Source organism: Somniosus microcephalus, chromosome 2 (genome assembly GCF_052327205.1).
Source record: "Somniosus microcephalus isolate GS21.2 chromosome 2, FLI_Smic_1.0, whole genome shotgun sequence".
Lineage (NCBI taxonomy): Eukaryota > Metazoa > Chordata > Chondrichthyes > Squaliformes > Somniosidae > Somniosus > Somniosus microcephalus.
Genome location: NC_140988.1, coordinates 153683665 through 153707491, shown reverse-complemented (window position 1 = coordinate 153707491; position 23827 = coordinate 153683665). Strand labels below are relative to the sequence as shown.

Sequence of the window (23827 nt, the reverse complement as noted above, 5' to 3'; positions counted from 1 at the left end):
CTTTACACTCACCTGCTTTAGAGGTATGTTATAATCAGCTCCCCAGTACAAAGTCATACCAAGAGAATACACATGCATCTGAAAAAAAAAGTCACAGTTCAATACAGTTTACAAAATAATTACAATTATTGTGGAGTTTGGGAATAAAGTTACATTAGGATCAAAGCAACATTTAAGCATTCAGAATACACAGCTCCTGCTAGTCAGAATTTTCAGTAATTCTTTTTACTGATTACACTGAGGTCCTAAATAAAAAGGCCCTACTCTCCAAACATATTGGAACAAATAGCCCACAAAACAAATCTTTACAGATCCATTTGAGGAACATGAAGTCAATTTTTCCTGACTTATTTTTCAACAATGGATAATAGACGATAAATAGAGAATTGTTCGTCACAAAGATTTCTATTATGTATTACCTGGAACATGTTCACATTAATAAGCTCCTAGTGATCCAACTTAAATTGCCACAAATCAAAACAACTTGGCAATATATGGATTGCTCTTTTTTTAAAGAAAAGTTTATTTGAGTAAATTGAAAATTGGATACCTATGACCCAGCATTAATTTTGCAGACTACACATCGGACCAAAATTATGATAGTGGGGGCTCATCAGTTAACTTAACCACCCTTATGAACATGAAGATCTGTCTTTTTAATACACGTGGCAGCCTCGGCTGCAGACATTGCTTAATTAATTCCTTGGCCTAGTACCTGCTGCATCCTAGAACATTGTAGTGATCCACTCCACATTGAGGTAACTAATCAATTTTTGTGTGTGAAATTTAGACAGACATTCAGTTCACTTTGGGGGGCTGGATACTGCAGTGGATTAGCACATTATTTTTCCACCTCAAGGATCTGGGTTTGAATCTTATTCAGCCTAATAATGGATGCAAGTTTTCTCCGATTTCTCCCTTCCTATGTCCCTCCTGCACCTTGGCCTTAAGGGCAACCTCCCTCCCTTCACCCCATCACTGCTAGCAGAGTCTTCAACCACTTTGGCTATCCTCTTGGGAACTCCTTCCCCAATTCCCTCCACTTCGCTCTTAACCGTTAAAAAGCTTCTGAAAATTCATCTTTTCAGTCATGCTTCCTACAACTTCTTTCATGGCTTGGCATTCATTCCTACATCTGCCTCCATCAGTGCCGTGCTTCAGGACATTTTTTATAATTTAAAGGATATTTTAAAAATGCAAGCGGTTATTGTTTTTGTTTGTGTTTCTCTCTCCCTCTCCCTGCTTCTAAGGTTCCAACATGAAATGAGGTTGGGTAATCCGAATGGAATGCATATTGGTTAAGAGCTGATGCCACAAAACTATCCAAAGTTGCGCACAACACCGTCAGACTTGGAGAGACTACAAGGATGGCAAGTGAAGGAAATGAAGAAACTAACAGCGTTACTGTAATCTTTGGAGTTCAGGGTGAAAGCAAGTTGCTGAGAAAAGGGTGGAGGGAGCATCTTCTAAACCTGACCATGGGACACTGGCTGGAAAAATAGTCTAGTCCATGACAGGGGTATGCTTCACTGTAAAACAGTCAAATTCCACCACAAACAAACATATTTCTTCATCTTCTGAACTTTATATAACTACAGTTTTAAGTTACTATTTACTAAGAAATCGAAGTTAGTTATTGACTAAGAATTAATTAGAAATTGACACTTTAAAGTCACTTTCCCCCCCCCCCACCCCAGGTAATGGGATGTGGATTAAAACTCAATAAACTGTAAATCATTTCTGAGGCAATGAAGTAGTAGGTCAAATTTCTGAGATGCTCTGAAGACATATTTACTCAATATTTAACCACAGGAACCTATGAAAATAATCAAAGCAATGCTTCAACTCCCCCAGGGGCACAGCCTGTTACGGTAATGAGTAACTGAGCCGTGCAGACCAGGAGAATACCAAGGTCCACGATGAGTTAGCCAATCTGAACTAAAGCAGCAGTAGAGGCTTCACAACGGGTCTCAGTGCCCTTCAGTTAGGGAGGAATAGCCTATCCAGAAAAAAAGTGAAAAAAAGAAAAGCGAATGGAAACAGCAAAAGAAAAGATGGAGAGATGATTATATTAATGCCATGATGGATTGACTGCCCTGATCGATTAGCTTTATTTTCACCCTGATGAAAGCACAATGTATATTCTCACTCCAATACATGTGCTTACTCACCCCTCCAGCATGATTTTTAATGACTGTCTTAGCATCTATTTTCAGAGAGTTCTGTTAATCATTAAATGTGAATCATGCTACCATAGTTGCTTTTTTTTTTTTAAAAACTGTAAAAGCATTTTTTGGCAAGGCTGTGCTTGAATTAATTTTAATACTACAACCAATGGCCACCCTTCCTGGTGTGAGACAATCTCTTCCAGGCACTAAACACAATTAATTCTTGAAACAGATGCAAACATCATTTAGCAATTTAAATTCAGCACACCAGTTAAGACTTGTATTTCAATCATTCCAAATGTTACATAGCCTATAATAGCTTGCCTTAGTATAGAGTAAAATTCTGCCTGTGGAGTCATATGATGTTGTTTTTTTATATGCAACAGATTATATAAAGCATCGGTCTTAGCCAGATACACAGAATGTTTAAATCTAAAGCTTTCACTGCATTCACATTTCAACTTTTTGACATGGCTTTTTGATGATGCACAGAGAGAATTTAAGCAAATATTAGTTGCCCATACCTTTTCAACATCTGAAAGCGAGGACAAAGTCTGACTCTGCAAAACCTCAGGGGCTGTAAATGCTTGCAGATCCTGGTTGGAAACATTCTCATCAGTATAAGATATATTGCCAGAGGGTAACAGCAGCAGAGACCAGGGAGAGATGATAAAACCTAAAGCAATAGGGTCGGCTGTAGAAAAGAGAAAACACCAACAAAATTATTTACACAGACATTCTGACCCACCTTACACCCACCCCCTTGCTAACATATACCAGTGGCTCCACACATCTGGAAATTATATATTCTGCCGAGTTTGAGAAAAAGGCAAGGTAAATGACATCTTATTACAATGAACACTTTCAGCATTATTATGCTTGTTCAACCATTCAATTTTTCTTTCAACTAGCAATTTTCTTTTCTTCACGAACATGGTCTTCTCAATTATTGTAGATTACTGACTGCACTGTTCTTTTAGGCTGCTCACTTTTGCTATTAGTGATATGATGCAACAGCTATTTTCAAGATTGTACTGGCAGAGCCAAAACACAATTAAACATCAGGATGACAACACAATCAAATATAATCATTATGAACTACCAAGTTGGATGTATTGTGGCACTTTGCTATTGGGTAGAAAGTGAACTAACAGTACGTAACTAAATCTCCACCCAAATTAAAATGGGGAAAAATGTCCCACCCCAAAAGCTCAGAAGATAAATGAAAATGGTGGAACATTGCGCTCTATAGACCAAGAAACTCCTACGTTTGATCTTTGGTCGATGATGAGCTAGCAGATCTCAACTAGGATAGAAGAGGGGACACAACAACTGAATTTGGCGCCCAAAGGCCAGAGAATGGGGGGGGGGAAAATTAGTCACAGATGTCACGCTTGATATCTACACCGACACTTCTGCTGGAACTGCATGTGTGTGGATGTCAGGTGAGGACAGGGCCAGGCTCAACTGTGATGGATATTTAGGGGTCAATTTTAGTTCAGGTGCGGGGAATTGTCGGTTTCCCCGAATTTAGTGATTCCGACACGATTGTAAATGGGTCTGTGAGATTGATGCAAATTTAACACATTTGGCCAATTGATTTCCAGCGTGTGGGAAGCCTTGGCAATTGAGTATTTCCAGTCAGAAAGTCGCAGAATATGATGTCATCATTGCTGCTGCTTTTAAGGTTCACAGCAAGCCTTGCTTCCTCTGCAGGCTTCCAACCTTCCACGTTAAGATGGCCCAGGAGCCTGCAGGAGGAACGGTCAGATCTGCGCTCAACTTTGGTGAGGCTTCACTACAGGCATTATTGGATGGTGCTAGGGCCCACAGGGAGGTCCTCTTCCCTTCTTCAGGGAGGAAGAGGCCTCCCAGCCTGACCAAGGCTGTGTGGCTAGAGGTGGCAGGTCAAGTCAACTCCTTGGGGCTAACACGATGAACGTGGTTGCAGTGCAGGAAAAGATTCCATGACCTTCTTCGCACTGGAAAAGTAAGTACTGTATGATGTTTCCATCACCCTCAATCTGATCCCCATTGCCTTTCCTCACCAGCACTCAGATTTAGCAATCTCTTCCTCCACATCCCACTAGACACTCACATCCATGCACCCTTACCCATTCCCTCTCTCTCTATGCTCACATTCACAGAACTATGCCACCATGCAGCCCTCACACTCCCTCTCACTCTGATGCTTTGAACACAACAACACACAGGGAGGGCCCTTGGTCTTGCAACCTCACTCCATCTTTGTCTCCTAAGTATCTATGCTATGCAATCTCTGCACTCACTCCTTCATTCTCACTCAACCTCCACTTGTCTCCCTCACTGCAGGAAAAGAGAGCTCACAACAGGAGAGCGCGAGCCAGGACAGGAGGAAGGCCGCCCTCATTAGCCCAGCTCACCCCCTGGGAGGAAGGCGTCCTGGAGACTGCCGGGGCCGACAGAGATGTGGACGTTGGGGAAGGACAGGCAGGAGCATCCCCGCAAGCTGGTGACGGAATAGTTTTCCATCTCTCTCATTGGCATTGCATGAGTCGCTGATAATGATTCTGAAGCTACATCATATGGACTTATGATCATCTGCAAAATGCAATGTGCATGTAACCTTGGCATCACATCTCTAACTTTTTCCTTGACTCCCCACAGGACCATCGCGAGCCTCTGTCCCCACGGTGCAGGAGGAAGAGCCTGACCAGCCGGACTCCTCAGAGGAATCTGCAGCCTCTGAGGGCGCAGCGTCAGCAGAAATAAGCACACCCAGCACCAGCACAGACATTCACACCTCGGTGGGACCTTCAGGACATAGAGTAGAGTTGTCACCTGGTGTATCACAGCTCACAAATGAGCATCAGCAGATTGTAGAGACAGGGACAGCAGTGGAGAGTCTTCGTCGGAGGGCGCAGGACTCTGCCAGCCCGGCTCAGCTGCATGTCGACCCTCTGCCTCTGGGTCCATCCATAAGATCAGAGGTGATGGAACTCCAGGCACAGATGCAGAAGTCTCCGGCAGGTTTTGTCTCTAGGGTCGCTGCGAGTGTGGAGCGAATGGAGGAGTCCATAGCGAACATGAGCAGAGCCTTTGTGGAGTCATTGGCGCATGAACGCATCACCACGGAAAGGATGGCAACCTCCGTGGAAAGGATGGCTACAGTAGAGGGGAGGATGGCTACGGCCATGGAGGAGCTAAGTTGCCAGAGTGTTGAAAACATGGTAAGTGTTCAGAATAGACTGACATCTCTGGAGGAGCGATGGTCAGCTATTGAACAGAGAAACCAGACCTTCATGGCAGGCCCTCTGAGTAGGACTGCCATTGTAGAAACGGGTCCCCATGGCCCCCCTGATGTGCAGCAAGCTGCTCTCAAGTCACATGCAGGCACTGAGGGGGACCTGACCCATGAGAGGGAGGTTGGTGGCAGACCTCAAGGAAGTGGGGGCTCCTCTCCAAGCGCTCACACTTCCATGCCACTGCAGAGCCCTCGGTCAGAGCCCCGCCAGAGTACACACCCAACGGAGATAGCAGTCTCAACTCCTGCACAGCCGCAGGAGCAGCAGACTGCTGGCGAGCCACCCCAGAGGATGCCCACCAAAGGTGTCGAGACAGGAGCAGCAGGAAAGTGAGCAAGGGGACTCCACATCTGCTGAAGCCACAGGGGAACCACTACGTAGGAGCATGCGTAAGAGGAAAATAAAGCACTAATAGTCACTAGGGTAGTCACTTAGGTGAAATGTGTTTATTTTTAAAATGCCATCAGTTGGTTATTGTAAATAAAATTTCTGATGGCAACTTCTGCAGTTGTGGCGAGTGTCATTTCGCAAATGGTGCTGGAGGTCCTCTAATGCCAAGAGGGGAAGGAAAAAAAAAGGCCTCCCATGCTTCTGGTAGGTGCCTCAGTTGAGGAAGCGCTGAGTGAGGGTGGCGAGAGGAGTTTCCCAGGAGGTCACACTGGAGAAGTGTGTGAGGCTCCAACCTTCCACAGCTGTGGTTATGCCTTCTAAAAGTTCCCCCAGACCTGAGACAACAAAGTCCTGCCACCTGCAAATGATGACTGATCAAATATCCTCTTTAATGGTTGACCTGCAGCTGATAGTCAGCAAGCCAATAGTGTTCACGCCAGGTTTCACAGGCGTGATCCCCACCAGGCGTGTTTTGCGTGGGAAAAGGGTTAAACAGGCAAGCACCTGTTAAAATGGGATTATAAAGGCCAATCAGTGCTGTTTAAGGGCCCTAAAGACCAGTCCCGCCTGTTGCAGGCGGGACTGATTCGGGTCAATCAGAAACACCCAAGTTAAAATGGCGTGGAGGCAGGAACCAGGCTGGGGGGGGGGGGGGGGGGGGGGTCGTGACACCTAGGTTTTGCGATTTTAACCCCCCGCATGCCTAAATGCCCGCCTCACGGCCCAATGAAAATCAAGCCCTTATCGTCAGTTCCATTGTCACTGTCCAGAAGAATGCTCTTCCTGGCCCAGAAAGAAAACTTAAAAAAATTAACTTACTTGGGTCTGCTCTAACCCTGATCCTGCTTGCTGCCAGGTTTGTCTGGTGGTTCTGGGACTGTGTGTGATTCGCATACGTCGGAGTTAAAGTTGCATTAGGGTCTGAATTACCTTATATATATCAAATATTTAGTCAGTTTAACCTCGATAGTGTAGAAGTTTTTAGAAACGATAATCCGGGACAAAATTAACAGTCACTTGGACAAGTGCGGATTAATTAAGGAAAGCCAGCACGGATTTGTTAAAGGCAAATCGTCTTTAACTTGGTTGAGTTTTTTGATGAGGTAAGAGAGAGGGATTTTTTAATTTAATTAGTTTATGGGATGTGGGCATCGCTGGCAAGGCCAGCAATTATTGCCCATCCCTAATTGCCCTTGAGAAGGTGGTGGTGAGCCGCATTCTTGAACTGCTGCAGTCCATGTGGTGAAGGTACTCCCTACCTAACAGCACTGTGGGAGTGCCAGGATTTTGACCCAGCTACAATGAAGGATTGGCGATATACTTCCAAGTCAGGATGGTGTGTGACTTGGAGGGGAACTTGGAGGTGGTGGTGTTCCCATGCGCTTGCTGCCCTTGTCCTTCTATGTGGAAGAGGTCGCGGGTTTGGGAGATGCTGCTGAAGAAGCCTTGGCAAGTTGCTGCAATGCATCTTGTAGATAGTACACGCTGCAGCCACGGTACACCGGTGGTGGAGGGAGTGAATGTTTAAGGTGGTGGATGGGGTGCTAATCAAGCAGGCTGCTTTGTCCTGCTTGGTATCAAGCTTCTTGAGTGTTGTTGGAGCTGCACTCAACCAGGCAAGTGGAGAGTATTCCATCACACTCCTTACTTGTGCCTTGTAGATGCTGGAAAGGCTTTGGGGAGTCAGAAGGTGAGACACTCACTGCAGAATACCTAGCCTCTGACCTGCTCTTGTTGCCACAGTATTTATGTGGCTGGTTCAGATAAGTTTCTAATCAATGGTGACCCCCCCCAGGATGTTGATGGTGGGGGATTTGGCGATGGTAATGCCGTTGAATGTCAAGGGGTGGTGGTTAGAGTCTCGCTTGTTGGAGATAGTCATTGCCTGGCACTTCTGTGGTGCGAATGTTACCTGCTACTTATCAGCCCAAGCCTGAACGTCGTCCAGGTCTTGTTGCATGCGGGCATGGACTGCTTCATTATCTGGAGTTGTGAATGGAACTGAACACTGCAGTCATCAGCGAACATCTCCATTTCTGACCTTATATTGAAGGGAAGATCATTGATGAAGCAGCTGAAGATGGTTGGGCCTAGGACACTGTCCTGAGGAACTCCTGCAGCGATGTCCTGGGGCTGTGATGATTGACCTTCAACCACCACAACCATCTTCCTTTGTGCTAGGTATGACTCCAGCCAGTGGAGCGTTTTCCCCCCCGATTCCCATTGACTTCAGTTTTACTAGGGCTCCTTGATGCCACACTCATTCAAATGCTGCCTTGATGTCAAGGGCAGTCACTCTCACCTCACCTCTGGAATTCAGCTCCTTTATCCATGTTTGGAGCAAGGCTGTCATGAGGTCGCAAGCCGAGTAGTCTTGGCGGAACCCAAACTGGGCATCAGTGAGCAGGTTTTTGGTAAGTAAGTGCTGCTTGATAGTACTGTCGATGACACCTTCCATCACTTTGCTGATGATTGAGAGTAGACTGATGGGGCGGTAATTGACCGGATTGGATTTGTCCTGCTTTTTGTGGACAGGACATACCTGGGCAGTTTTCCACATTGTCGGACAGATGCCAGTGTTGTAGCTGTACTGGAACTGAGGGCAATGCTGTTGATGTGATGTACATGGACTTCCGAAAGGTATTTGATAAAGTGCCACGTAATAGGCTTGCCAGGAAAGTTGAAGCCCATGGAATAAAAGGGACAGTGGCAGCATGGATACGAAATTGGCTAAGTGACAGGAAACAGATTAGTGGTGAACGGTTGTTTATCAGGCTGGAGGAAGATATAAAATGGTGCTCCCAGGGGTTGGTACTAAAACCACTGCTTTTTTGATGTATATTAATGACTTGGACTTGAGTGTACAGGGTACAATTTCAAAATTTACAGATGACACAAAACTTGGAAGTATAGTGAACAGTGAGGAGGATAGTGATAGACTTCAAGAGGACATAGACAAGCTGGTGGATGTGGCAGATGAAAGTTAATGCAGAAAAGTGCGAAGTGATACATTTGGTAGGAAGAACGAGGAAAGGGAATATAAACTAAAGGGTACAATCCTAAAGGGGGTGCATGAACAGAGAGATCTGCGGGTATATGTGCACAAATCATTGAAGGTGGCAGGACAGGTTGAGAAAGCGGTTAAAAAAGCACATGGGATACTGCGCTTCATAAATAGAGCAGAGAGTACAAAAGCAAGGACGTTATGATGAGCCTTTATAAAACTCTGGTTCGGCCTCAACTGGAATAGTGTGTCCAATTCTGGGCACCACACTTTAGGAAGGATGTGAATGCCTTAGAGAGGGTGCAGAAAAGATTTACAAGAATGGTTCCAGTGATGAGGGACTTCAGTTACATGGGTAGACTGGAGAAGCTGGGTTTGTTCTCCTTAGAGCAGAGAAGGTTGAGAGGAGATTTGATAGAGGTGTTCAAAATCATGAGGGGTCTAGACAGAGTAGATAGAAACTGTTCACATTGGTGGAAGGGTCGAGAACCACAGGACACAGATTTAAGGTGATTGGCAGAAGAACCAAAGGCGACATGAGGAAATACTTTTTTTACGCAGCTAGTGGTTAGGATCCAGAATGCAGTGCCTGATAGGGTGGTGGAGGCAGATTTAATCGTGGCTTTCAAAAAGGGAATTGAATAAGTATCTGAAGGAAAAAAAATTGCAGGGCTACGGGGAAAGGGCGGGGGAGTGGGACTAGCTGAAGTGCTCTTGCAGGGAGCCGGCACGGGCTCGACAGGCCGAATGGCCTCCTCCTTCTGTGCTGTAACTGTCAAGTCTGTGTGTTCTAGTTGTATTTAAGATTAATTAATGACACAGACTACAAGAATAACGTTTCAACAGGTCTTTACTAGTTGGAGGTCAGGGCTATACTAACAGCAATATCACTACACAGTACTTATATACCGGTGGTCACCACCGGTATTACGTATACAGCAGCCAGAGAAAGTAGTACATCTCTTAAGGTGGAACAGGCTTAAGTTCTCTTAAGGTGGAACAGGTTACATACACCACAATCCTCCCTTTTTAGCTTAACAGTCATATCCCCCATTTAACATAACACAATAACATATATACATATATAACTTCAGGTATAAACAGTTCAAAGGTTCAGTCTCTCAGGAGGCCTTTTGATTCGGGTTGGATAACGCCTTTCAGTGGTCTCTGATTCTTGTTGCGGAGGTGACTCCTCTAGTTGGTTTCCTATGTATTGGACGTCATCATCAGGTACATTCCCTGCCGAGGTAGATGCTTCAGGTTCATTAACGTCTTCCACAGTGGTCTCTGTCGCAACCATGGGTTCGACCCTTGCTCTCGATTCTACCAGTTGATCCGCATGACGCCTTATCACATTGTTACCAATATCTACTGTGTACATCAGAGGTCCTTGTCTGGCCCGAATTGTTCCGGACTGCCATTTTTCTTTTCCATAGTCCCTTGCCAACACTGGTTGTCCTACGTCGAAACTTTGAGTGGTCTTGTTATTAATATGCCGGAACTGTTTGTTTTCCACTTCCCTCCGCACATTTGGTTTTAACAAGTCCAACCTGGACCGCAACCTCCTGTTATAAAACATCATGGCAGGACTTTGGTTAGTTACTGCATGAGCAGCGTTTCGATATGCCATTAGGAAATTGTCCAACTTGTGTTGTAGCGGAATCTGATCATCGTTCATGGCCTTTATTGCCTTTTTGAATGTTTGGACAAATCTCTCGGCCAACCCATTTGTCGCCGGATGATATGGGGCAGAGGTATAATGTTTCACCCCATTCTTCTTTAAGAATTTTTGGAATTCTTCCGACACGAACTGTGGTCCGTTGTCCGAACATATCTGTTCTGGCAACCCGTTCCTTGCGAATATTGTTCTTAACACCGCAATTGTCTTTTCTGAAGTAGTGGTATTCATCTTGATCACTTCTGGCCATTTGGAATGTGCGTCCACCGCAATTAGGAACATGGAGTCCATGAATGGACCAGCAAAGTCAATATGTACGCGTTGCCATGGGGCTGAAGGCCATTCCCATGGGTGTAGCGGTGCGATCGGAGGTGCATTTTGCACTTTTTGGCACCCAGCGCAGCTTTTCGTCAACTCCTCTATCTGTTGGTCAATACCCGGCCACCATACATAAGCCCTAGCAAGACTTTTCATCTTAACTCCCCCCAGATGACTTTCATGCAGTTCCTTTAGAACTCTTTCCCTTAACTTGGGAGGAATAATCACTCTTGTCCCGTACATCAAAGTACCATGGCAGACGGACAGCTGGTCTCGCCTTGCCGAGAATGCCGGTAACAGAGGATCACCATGTGTTGGCCATCCCTTCACTGTCACCTCGTAGACTCGGGACAGTGTCGGGTCGTTCCTGGTTTCTCTTTCAATACTTGCATTGGTGACTGGTAAACACTCGATGATGGTCGAATGAAATAACTCAACAGGGTCAACTTTCGTCCTCTCTTCTTCTTCAGGTAGTGGCAGGCGCGACAGCCCATCAGCATTGCCATGCTGCTTTGTACCTTTGAATTCTATTTGATATTGATGTGCCCCTAGGAAAAGGGACCATCTCTGGAGTCTCTGTGCTGTCATCACCGAAACACCCTTCTTAGGGTTAAAAATGGATACCAACGGCTGATGGTCTGTCAGAAGTGTGAATTTTTGGCCCTGCAGGTAATGATTAAACTTCTTCACTCCCCATACAAGGCTGAGAGCCTCCCTATCGATCTGCGCATAGTTGCGCTCAGCGGAGGTCAATGATCTGGATGCAAACGCGACTGGCCTTTCCGTGCCATTTGGCAACTTGTGAGAGAGTACTGCCCTAATACCATATGGAGACGCAACACAAGCCAACCGAATAGGCAGTGTCGGGTTGAAGTGAGCCAACACTTCCTCTGAGGTGATCAATTCTTTGCTTTTGCGAAATGCCTTCTTACAGTTTTCGCTCCATTCCCATGGTACCCCCTTCTGTAAAAGAGCGTTCAGCGGGTGCAGTACCGTGGATAGATTCGGTAGAAACTTATGGTAATAGTTAATCAATCCTAGAAACGACCTCAACTGAGAGACATTATCCGGAGCGGGAGCCTTTACAACTGCCTCTATCTTGTCAGGAGACTTATGAAGCCCCTCCCGGTCAATGACATGACCACAGTACGAGATCCGCTTCTGAAAGAACTCACATTTCTGCCGATTAACTCGAAGTCCATACTCTTTCAGTCTGTTGAGCACCAGTTCCAAGTTTGCGAGGTGTTCTTCATCAACATCTCCTGTAATCAGAGTATCGTCCAGGTAACATTGTGTGCCTGGAATTCCCTGTAATACCTGCTCCATGGCCCTCTGCCAAATTGCGGGAGCCGATGCCACTCCAAAAACCAGCCTATTATACCGGTACAAACCTCTATGCGTGTTGATCGTGAGGTACTGGCGTGACTCTTCTTCAACCTCCATCTGCAAGTACACCTGCGCCAGGTCTATCTTGGTGAAGTGTTTCCCGCCAGACAACGAAGCAAAAATATCCTCAATCCACGGAAGCGGATACTGCACCGTGTGAAGCACCAGATTAACGGTGATCTTGAAGTCTCCACAGATGCGAACCTTCCCTGGTTCTCCTGGCTTGTTGCTCGAAGGACGTTTCATAACGGGAACAATGGGCGTAGCCCACTCACTCCAATCTACCTTAGACAGTACACCTGAACGTTCTAGCGCTTCCAGTTCCGCTTCTACAGCAGGTCGTATTGCATAGGGTACCGGTCTGGCTTTGAAAAATTTTGGTTGTGCATGTTCATCAATCTTGATGTTTGCCGTAATTCCTCTGTGTTCCCAGTCCCTGCTGGAACACCTCTTTAGCATCATCCAATATTCTGGACAATCGTTTAGGTTTGACATCTGTTTCCCCGGAATCTACCGTTAGTGCCTTTAAGGAGTGCCAGTCCATATTCATTTTCCTAATCCACTCCCGTCCCAGTAGTGGTAGACCTCCTTCAGGTAGCACATATAAGTCCATTACTTGGCTTTCTTTGCCCTTGTGGACCACTTTTACCTCTATCTTTCCGATGGGGTACACTCTTTGCCCAGTGTATGTTTTCAATATAATCTCCGTATCCCGTAGGGGAATATGTTGGAATAACCTTTTGTAATCTTTCTTATTCATGACCGTCAATGCCGATCCAGTGTCCAATTCCATCTTTACTTGGGCTCCTGCTATCTGAAGAGTGACCCAAATTGTCTGGAGATCTGCATCCTTACCAACGTTGTGTACTCTTAAGCTACCCAGTTCATTACTGCTGGCGTCTGAATCTGACTTCTGTTCGTTCGAACTGTTCTTTGTCACCTTGTGTACCTTTATGTATTTTCCTTGCGGTGACTTTTTGTTGCTGGTCTTCTTTCCTGACTGGCATACTTTAGCTATGTGGCCAAGCCTGCCACACGTTCTGCATTCTTGGTTTTTAAATCAACACTGGTTCTGATCGTGCGTTGTCTTTCCACAACGATAACATTTTACAGTACTCAAAACCAATTGATTTGTACTGAGTTCCGGTGACCGTAGCTGCATTACTGCCGTGCCTCTCGCTGCGGCTTCGTGTGATGCTGCCATAGTGACCGCTTTCTCAAGCGTCAGCTCATTCTCCTCGAGCAGTCGCTTTTGTGTATCTTCTTTTAATAATCCACACACAAATGTATCTCTTAGCGCATGTTAGTCCCGTTCCAAACTGACATTACTTTGCTAGCTTACGCAATTCCATTAAATATTCAGCATTGCTTTCATCTTTCAGCTGCTTTCTGCTGTAAAATTTAAATCGTTCCGCTAGCATCAGCGGCGTGGGGTTTAGATGATTTCTCAGGACAGTAACAATCTCCTCGAACGTCTTCTCCGCCGGTTCATCTGGTGATAAAAGGTGTTTCAATTGCCCGTATGTCTTCGCACCCATTAAGTTTAATAAAGTTAGTGCTTTCTCATCATCTGGGATTTTATTTGCTTTACAATAATTTTGTATGCGTTCTACGTATGTGGCCCAATCTTCGATGTCGCTATCAAAGGTATTAATGTTCCCATGTTTCGGCATCGTTGCAATTTTTTTTTTTAGTGATTTCCCTTTTTCCAAGATGGCGGCTTCCCGCTCTGGTCTTCGTCCTCCGCCTACAAAATGGCGGTTTCCCGTGCTTGGTGGTCTTTCCCGCGCTCGCCTTCTTCACCCGCTGGCTGCAATGGCGTTTGGCGTGCCGCTGCTGCTCCCCTTTCCCAGCGGTTAGTAACTCCCCCGACGCTGTCTCCGCGGCTCCCTCGGGCATTCGCGCTTCCCCGATGTCGCGCCTCGCAGCCCTTCTTGCAGCCCGGTTGTTAGCACCGGCTGCGTTCACCTTCACCGCGGCTCTTGCGCCTTCAGTCGCCCCAGACGCTGCGCCTTTTTGGCCCGAATGCGGCCCGGCCCTTATCACCAGCCGCGATCGATGTCCCCGCGCTGCGCCTTTTGGCCCGAATGCGGCCCGGCCCTTATCTCCGGTCGCGATCGATCTCACCGCCCTTATTCCTCCGTCTTCCCTCCCCGTCTGTACAGCCAACGCGGCCGACTTTCTGCTCGCGTCGCTGACCGGCTTACCCACCACCGAGGTAGAAGGAAGATAGCTGACTGCCGCTGATGGAGGCTTCGAGTTCAGGATATCTTCTGCACTCAGGGTTCTCGATGCCTGCCGCGCGACGTATCTTCCAGCAGGGTGATGAGGGTGGATGCCTCTCTTCGACGCCCGTTCTGTGGACGAAGCCGCCGTGGATATAAACTGCCGCAGGATAAGAATCGGACTCGTCGCCACTGTTAAGTCTGTGTGTTCTAGTTGTATTTAAGATTAATTACTGACACAGACTACAAGAATAACGTTTCAACAGGTCTTTACTAGTTGGAGGTCAGGGTTATACCAACAGCAATATCACTACACAGTACTTATATACCGGTGGTCACCACCGGTATTACGTATACAGCAGCCAGAGAAAGTAGTATATCTCTTAAGGTGGAACAGGCTTAAGTTCTCTTAAGGTGGAACAGGTTACATACACCACAGTAACCATTCTATGATTCTATTCTATTTAAATATTTGAAGGCCCGCCTGCCTTTGACAGGCGGCCTCGATATTCCCCAAAATCACGGGAGGCATGGACAGGCAGGGTTAAAATCGGAGATTGAGTATTTTCTAGCCTGCTTTTATCAGAGTATAAATAAGAACTGGACACACAGCTCTTGTATGGTCATTAAACTGGATGATTAGCACAGAAACAGGCCATTCGGCCGAACAGATCCATGCCTGTGTTAATGCTCCACATGAGCCTCCTCCCACCCCTCTTCATCTAACCCCATCAACATATCCTCCTATTCCTTTCTCCCTCACGTGCTTATCTAGCTTTCCCTTAAATGCATCTATGTTATTCACCTCAACTACTCATTGTGGTAGCGAGTTCCACATTCTAACCACTCTCTGGGTAAAGAAGTTTCTCCTGAATTCCTTATTGGATTTATTAGTGACTATCTTATATTTATGGCCCAGAGTTCTAGTCTCGCCCGCAAGTGGAAACCCCTTCTCTACGTCTATCCTATCAAATCCTTTCATAATCTTAAAGGCCTCGATCAGATCATCCCTCAGTCTTCCCTTTTCTAGAGAAAAGTGATCCACAGCCTGTTCAATCTTTCCTGCTAGGTATAACCTCTCAGCTCGGGCATCATTCTAGCAAATCATTTTTGCATCTTCTCCAGTGGCTCTACATCCTTTTTATAATATGGAGGCCAGAACTGTTCACAGTACTACAAGCGTGGTCTAACCAAAGTCTATACATGTTTAACATAACTTCTCTGCTTTTCAATTCTATCCCTCTAGAAATGAGGGATATCTCAGCATTTTTTTTTAAATTATGGCCTTATTAACCAGCCTCACTACTTTGTGATTTGTGTATCTGTACCCATATGCTTTCTGCTAAAAAAGTTCTCTTTAAAATAAAAATTATACAGTTATTAGTCCTTTAAATGTAGACTTTTTGGCAACAAAATAGGTTTTAAACTACAAAAGAACATTTGATCCTACTCAGACTGCATTATCTTCCCTGTCATTTACTCTTGCATTGACTGCTGATTCATGCTGCAGGCCTCTAAGTGGCAGCTCCTATCCTGGCAGCCACTCCATACCCTTACTCCTACCTTTAGTCCCCTGCTCTACCTGACTGCAGCAAGTCTACATAAAACTAGCAATGGATATTAAATTCATCAGTTAGGAGTTTGAGATCCTAAACTCAAAAGAACCTACCCAACAGTTTGATACTTCAAACTACTGCTACTTTGTCATGGACACTTAGGGCTAAAAATTGGATATGCCCAAAAACGGGCATGGGTATCGCAATGCACGATTAGCCCACGCCTGTTGAATCTGATGCAGGCAGCACGCAAACTGCCAATTAAAATGACTGCAGCGGTAAGGAAGTGCTAAACATGCTGTTCAGTGGCTTAGCGCCTCAGCAGGGGACCCAAGTTCGTGCAAAGCTAGCACCAGTAAAAGCTAGCCCGCACTTCTTAAAGGCAGCCTACACCTCTTAAAAGGGGAGGTGTATTCTGGCTTCAGCAGGTGGCGGAAGTGGCTGGGAAACAGATCAAGGAGCAAGAAAACTGAGTGATGGCACACTATGGCAAAGAGAACTCCCAGATTGTCAGACGCAGCACTAGAGGCCTTGGTGCAGGAGGTGCATGGGAGAAGAGAGGTCCTCTATCCACAGGGGGCCAGGAGGCCCGACAGACAAACTGAGTGTAGGCATTGGGACCAGATAGCAGTCATGGTCAGTGCAAGCAGTGTAGCCCCGAGGACCTGGTTGCAGTACCGCAAGAAGTTTAATGACTTCACACAAGTGGTCAACGTCAGCGAATTCATCTTCAAGTGCCATATGCTTACAACTGAACTACTAGGCTCACACATTGCTCAATTCAGCACCACCCCACCCTGCCCCCGCTTCACTCACCTACCAACAATCTCCATCAATCACGGCTCATATACCAAACATTCATAGCTTCACCTTACCCTCACACACTTAGCACTGCTTTAAGCCTCACACCCACAACTCTCAGCTTGTACACTGCCAGCTATTCAACCATGAAGCCACATAACCCAAACAGATTGCACCACACTCACTGACACACTTCCCTCTTTCTTGCAGCAGAAGGTGGCGCATAACAGGAGGCAGCAGGGGCTACCCGAAGGGACAAAGGCACGCCTGCGTAACCTTACCCCGATGGAGGAAGCAGTATTGGGAGGGACATCGCGGAGCCTGTGGCCAGCGGTGGGACTGAATCAATTGAAGATGACGGTATCCTCATATACCTAATCCCCCTTCTCACATACCACAATCCCTGCTGATTTACAAGTTGTGGTGATTATTCCTTGATTAGTAAAAGTATTGTGATTCATTGTTTGTTAACTGCCTTGGGATATGTGTTGTAATCTCATTGGTAGTTGATGATCACATGATGTGTTGTGGCTACCTTAAATTCAGTCCTTTTCTAGTTTAGTTGGGACTGGATGTGGAAAGATATGCTGCTGATTTTAAAGTTAATAAAGCCTAGCTTTGGAAGGCAAATCTATTCTTTATTTCAATTTATTAACTTTATGTTAGAATGGAGCGATATCTTCAACCAGAACGATTCAAGGCTGACCCCAATTCTGCTGGAGTGGATGATAAATGGAAACATTGGTATTGTACATTTTAAAACTTTTTGGGCGTGTTGGATCAAGAGTCTCTAAATAAGCTGAATATGCTGATCAACTACATTGACCCGGAAGTATATAAATATATTTTGCACTGTAAAACTTATGAAGAGGCTATTTCTACATTGGAAAAGATTTTTGTTAAACCAAAGAATGAGGTATTTGCACGTCATCTTCTATCTGCCCGTAGGCAGCAGGTGGGAGAATCTTTGGATACTTATTTACAAGCACTTCGGTGCCTTAGTGTTGACTGTAATTATAAGGCTGTGACGGCTGAAGAATATAAGGACGAATCGGTACGGGATGCTTTTATTAATGGATTACTGTCTAGATCAAATTTGTCAGCGGTGGTTAGAAAATAAGACTCTGGATCTTAAAAGTGCTTTTGAGCAAGCTTCTACATTGGATGTGGCTCAGAGAAGTTTGGATTCTTATGCTCTTTTTAATCGGCCTGCGACTATGGTTTCGGCAGTTTCGGATGAAAAGGAATTGTGGACTTAATGGGAGTGGTTTACTAGATTTTGAAACAGTTTCTACTTTGGCGGCCGTTGCCTCTAGGATTCAGAAGTGTTATTTTTGTGGGAATATCCGGCACCCTCGTCTGAAGTGTCCTGCTCGGGAGGCTGTGTGTAGTAAATGCGGCAAGAGAGGTCATTATGCACGTGTGTGCAAATCATCAGGTTCAATTACCTTCCCTTCTCCTGGTGTGGGAGGGTCTTCCTCCACTACCTCCTCTGTGACTATTCAGCCTTTAGATAGGGCGTTTATTGCATCAATTTCTGCTGCATTTGCTCATGGCCTAAACAAAGCTATAGTTATGGCTCAAGTTAATGGGTTGGAAGTGAAGGCCCTTATAGATACGGGCAGTACTGAGAGTTTTATAAGTCTTCAGTTTGCGAAGGAGAAGCATTTGAAAATTTCGCCTGTTACGTATCAGGTGTGTATGGCTCAGACGACCCTTACTTCACAAATAGCTGGTTGTTGCTTTGTGAAAATGGTTCTTCTAGGTAATACGTATACTGATATACGCCTATCTGTTTTGCCTAATCTCTGTGCGGATATTTTGATTGGACATGATGTGCTTCAGTTACACGAGTCTCTGTCTTTCATTTGGAGGGACTAAGCCACCTTTATCTATTTGTGGATTAACCTCTTTATCCATTCCTCCATTATCACTTTTTTCCAATTTGATGTCGGATTGTAAGCCAATTGCTACCAAGTCAAGAAGATGTAGTAGTCAGGATAGAGAATTTATTAATTCTGAAGTTCAACGTCTCTTATTGGAAGGAATCATTGAACCTAGTTGTTCGCCTTGGCGAGCACAGGTAGTTGTCACGACTAATGAGAGACACAAGAAACGAATGGTGACAGACTATTCCCAAACTATTAATAGGTATACTCAATTAGACGCGTACCCTTTGCCTAAGATTGATGAGCTTATCAATAAAGTATCTCAGTATAAAGTTTTTAGCACTATTGCTTTAAAGAGTGCTTATCATCAGATTCCTATTGTTAAGAAGGATCAACCATATACGGCCTTTGAGGCTGGTGGAAAGCTGTATCAGTTTTGCCGAATACCATTTGGTGTTACTAATGGTGTTGCTTGTTTTCAACGGGCAATGGATGCTTTTATAAGTGATAACTCCCTCTCTGACACCTTTTCATACTTAGATGACATCAGTGTGTGGCAAATCAAGGGTGGAGCATGATTCTAATTTAAAAAGATTCCTTCAAGCTGCGGAAAAAGTTGGTTTAACTTTTAACAAAGAGAAATGTATTTTTTCGACTACTGAGGTAAATCTATTGGGGTATATTATTTCGGGAAATAAGATTAAACCAGATCCAGAAAGTCTGCGACCATTGATCGATTTACCTTGTCCTACTAATTCTAAGGCTTTGCAACGAGTTGTTGGACTGTTTTCTTATTATTCTAATTGGATTGCAAATTTTTCACAGAAGATCCGGCCTCTTATTCGGGTTACGACATATCCTCCATCATGGGAGGCCAGGACATGTTTTGAGAATTTTAAAATATCGGGGCGACATTTCACGTTGGTAACTGATCAAAAATCTGTGTCCTTTATGTTTGATGTTAAACATTTTGGAAGGATTAAAAATGATAAAATAATGAGATGGAGGATTGAGTTGGCATGTTACCATTTTGACATAGTTTATCGTCCGGGGAAGGATAATGTTGCTGCTGATGCACTGTCGAGGGCTTATTGTTCTGTGATTCACGGAGATACGCTTATTAATCTTCACAACGCCTTATGTCACCCTGGGGTTACGAGGATGATACACTTTGTACGCAGTAAGAACTTGCCTTTTTCAGTTGAAGACGTCAAGCGGATGACTTCATCATGTTCTATCTGTGCTCGGTGTAAACCGAATTTCTTTAAGCCTCAACGAGCTCCTCTTATAAAGGCTACTTCTCCTTTTGAACGTTTGAGTGTTGATTTTAAGGGACCTCTTCCTTCAACTACTCAAAACCGATATATATTTACTGTTGTGGATGAGTTTTCAAGGTTCCCTTTTGCATTTCCTTGTGCAGATGTATCAGCTGCTACAGTTATTAAATGTTTGACTCAACTTTTTGTCATCTTTGGGATGCCTGCGTATATCCATTCGGATCAGGGAAGTTCTTTTATGTCTTCCCAGTTGAAGGAATACCTTCAGAGTCGGGGAATTTCTACTAGTAGAACTACCCCGTATAATCCCCAGGGTAATGGACAGTGTGAACGATACAATGGGGTGATCTGGAAGGCAGTTATGTTGGCGTTGACATCCCGGAACCTTAAGAATACACAGTGGGAAATGGTGCTGCCTGATGCCCTGCATTCCATTAGATCATTGCTTTCAACGGCTACCAATGTGACCCCCCATGAAAGGCTCTTTAACTATCCGCGGAGATCTACTACGGGATATTCGGTACCTTCATGGCTTACTATGCAGGGACCTGTGTTGCTTCGACGTCATGTTAGATTGTCAAAATATGACCCCTTGGAGGAGGTGGAGCTGTTGGAGGCAAATTCCCAATATGCTCATATTTGATTCCAAGATGGGAAAGAAAGTACTGTTTCAATTAAAGACTTGGCTCCTTGTGGGGGCCAGCCCTCTTCTGAGAATATTAATAATGGTTATGATTCGGATAATGTGGATGCTGTTACAAATACTACAAATATTTCCAATCCGATTGCAGATAATCATACTTCTATTAGTCAGCCTTTGATAGATGTTTATGACCGTCCTAGTTCATCTTCTGATGGGATTTCTAATCCGGAAACCGTTGAGAATCGGGATATGGATAGCCTTCCTGTTGAAGATACTTCTGTGCCTTCTGGCGTGGGAGGGCAAGGAATTTCACCAAGGTTAAGAAGGTCGACACGAACAAGATATCCGGTCGACCGATTGAAAATGGACTTTTAAATTGATAGTAATGTTTTAAAAATTGTTGAAATATTATAGTATATTGTTTTAGTTGAGATACTTAATACTTATGCGTAATGTTATTATTTGTTGTTCATTTAGTATTGTGTTATGTAAATAGTTTTATTCTCGTGCATAGTTTAGTTGTAAATAATTAATTGTAAATTGTAAAAGTTATTAGGTTGGAGTATATTTTAAAAGGAGGGGTGAATGTGGTGATTATTCCTTGATTAGTAAAAGTATTGTGATTTGTTGTTTGTTAACTGCCTTGGGATATGTGTTGTAATCTCATTGGTAGTTGATGATCACATGATGTGTTGTGGCTACCTTAAATTCAGTCCTTTTCTAGTTTAGTTGGGACTGGATGTGGAAAGATATGCTGCTGACTTTAAAGTTAATAAAGCCTAGCTTTAGAAGGCAAATCTATTCTTTATTTCACAAGTTGCAAATGGTGTAAGCATGCACTGCTTGCTTTCCCCCCTCCAATCACCACAGCCTTACCCTTGTGCCTTTCTCCTTTCAGATAGCCAAGAACTGCAAGCTGGCCAGGCACTGGTAGAGGAGCAGGAAATGGAAGAGGAAAAACACAGTGGTGCAGAACACAGCACAGTCACTTGATTTCACACTCCCAAATACCAGCTCAGATACAGACACTCCGCGTACTTTAGAGGATAAGTTAGATATGGGATCTGCACGTAGGGAGACACCGGGCATGAGTGGCCTTCAGCCAGGGAAGGAGGAAAGGGTAGCGCAGATTCCAGCTCGCTGGAGGGCAAGATCACACAAGAGTTCTGCTGCACAGGACTCGGATAAGGACTTCGATGGGGTGGCCTACAGAATAACGCTGATGGGAATGCACAATGAAATGCTTGGTGCATTGGCAGGCCTGCCAGAAAGCCTGAATGCAATATTAAGGGGCATGGAGGAGTCCAGCACCAACCTTGCACAGGGTTTTAAGCAGAGCATGGAGCCCATCCTTTCCAGTGTGGAAGGGGTGCACAGATGCATTAGCGCACTTGGACCCAACAATGATGCAGCGTTTGTTGGCTGATGTCTCAACTTCCTTGCAGCACAAGCAGAAGCCACTAACATCTGAGTGCTGCAATGGAAGCTCAGACTGAAGTCATGCAAGCTCAGCTTGCTGCCACGCAAACACAGACTGCTGCCATCATGGCTGGGTTTACTAGTGTTGAAAGGGGCTTGCTATATGTCACAGCATTCCAGCGATCTGTCCTGCAGATTACTAGGATTGCCGAGGTGTCCGGGGGAGTGGCAGTGGCTTCATGGGAGGATGAACCTGCGGTCCTCTCAGGGTAACAGCATTCGTCCTGCCACTCTGCCAGTGCCCTTGTTGTTGCTGTCAGCCACCTAGCCCAGACTGCTGCCACCCATGCCAAGGTGGTGCAGTCCGAAGCCGGTCCTACTAAGCCCAGAGACACTCGAGGTAGTTCTGCAAGGCCATCTGCAGTCTCTCCCCTTGAAAGTCAGCAGCCTTCCACCAGCCATGCTGCAGCCACTGGGGTAGCACTGCGTAGGAGCACTAGGACAGACAAAGGCACACTGAAGACAGGCACTAAGGGAATGCACAAGTGATTAGTTGACTTTTGATTGAAATATTGTAACGGTGTGATTCATAAAATTGCTTTGGAATGTTTGTTTTGTGGTGGCTTTTATTGTAGCATTGTGGCCAAGAGGTGATGGTCAGTAACAGAGTGAAGGTAAGGTGTGGGACAATTGTTGAATGGGGAATTGGGGTTGCAGTCACTGTACCGCAGTCAGATGATTCAATCACAGACAGCCCGGGCAGAAAGGGGCTTTTTGGGTTTCCTCCTCCCTTCCACCGCCTCCTCCAACAGGCGCCATATGCCTGGTGGCAAGGACTGTGCCCTCATGTTAACTAGGATATGCAGCATACCACGAACAATCTTCAGATGCGCTCTGGTGAGTACAGCAGGACCTGGCAGTGAAAGCGGTGTTTAAGGACGCCAACGGTCTACTCTATCAGGTTCCATGTGGCAGCATTGCTTTCGTTATATGCATGCTGCCCACCTGTGGTTGGGTAGCAGTGTGGAGCCATGAGCTAGGAGGTTAGCAGATAGCCCTCGTCATCCAGTAGCCACCCTCTGGTTCGTCATGGTGGCTCAAATGCTAATGGTACTGCGGACTGCTGCAGAATGAAGGCATCATGACTGCTGCCAGGATACCGAGCAGTGACCTGCATGATTCAGCGAGTATGGTTGCACAACAGCTGGACAATCCCTTCTGGTTGCGGTGCATCTCCGAACTAAGATGCGGCGTCCGCAAAGCAACATATGCACGGTCAATGGTACCCTGCACCATGGGGAAGCCTGCTACCCTGGCGAGGCCGCATGCTCGCTCCGCCTGCTTCTTTCTGGCAAGAATTAAATGTATTCAGCTCTCCTTACATACAGAGCCTCACTCACCTCCCTTATACAGGAGTGGATGGCAAGCTGGGAGAGGTTACAGATGTTGCCTGCTCCAGCCTGGAAGGTGCCCGATGCAAAGAAGTTCAAGGCCACGGTCACCTTTACAGCCACTGCCAATGCCGTCCTCCCCTGGACTGAAGCTGCAGGTCTGCCTGCGGCAGATTTAAGTGATCACCTCCTTAGTAAAACGGCGACATCGCATGCACCGTTCGTCGCTGAGGTTGAGGTAGGAGAATGGCTCCCTGAAGACCCTGGGTGGATATGGCCTCCCGCGGAGAGCCCTTCTCCCCCTCCTCCTCTTGCCTCTTCCAGCAGCTTGTCCTGCTCGGTCTCACCTCTGCTCATTCTCCTGGTCATGCTGCAGACCAAGGGGGATATAAACTACA

General features: G+C 45.5%; 1 protein-coding gene across 6 annotated transcripts in view; it reads right to left on the bottom strand.

Annotated features, from left to right (window-relative positions):
- The window catches only part of ptpn13 (protein tyrosine phosphatase non-receptor type 13), a 358778-nt gene that overhangs the window by 287868 nt on the left and 47083 nt on the right, over positions 1–23827 (bottom strand). For all 6 annotated transcript variants that reach the window (XM_085963776.1, XM_085963803.1, XM_085963794.1 and 3 more), the window contains 2 exons: positions 2693–2862; positions 13–78 (listed from right to left, as the gene is read on the bottom strand). In XM_085963776.1, the coding sequence (XP_085819902.1) occupies positions 13–78; positions 2693–2862 (236 nt within the window). The remainder of the gene's footprint in view (positions 1–12; positions 79–2692; positions 2863–23827) is intronic.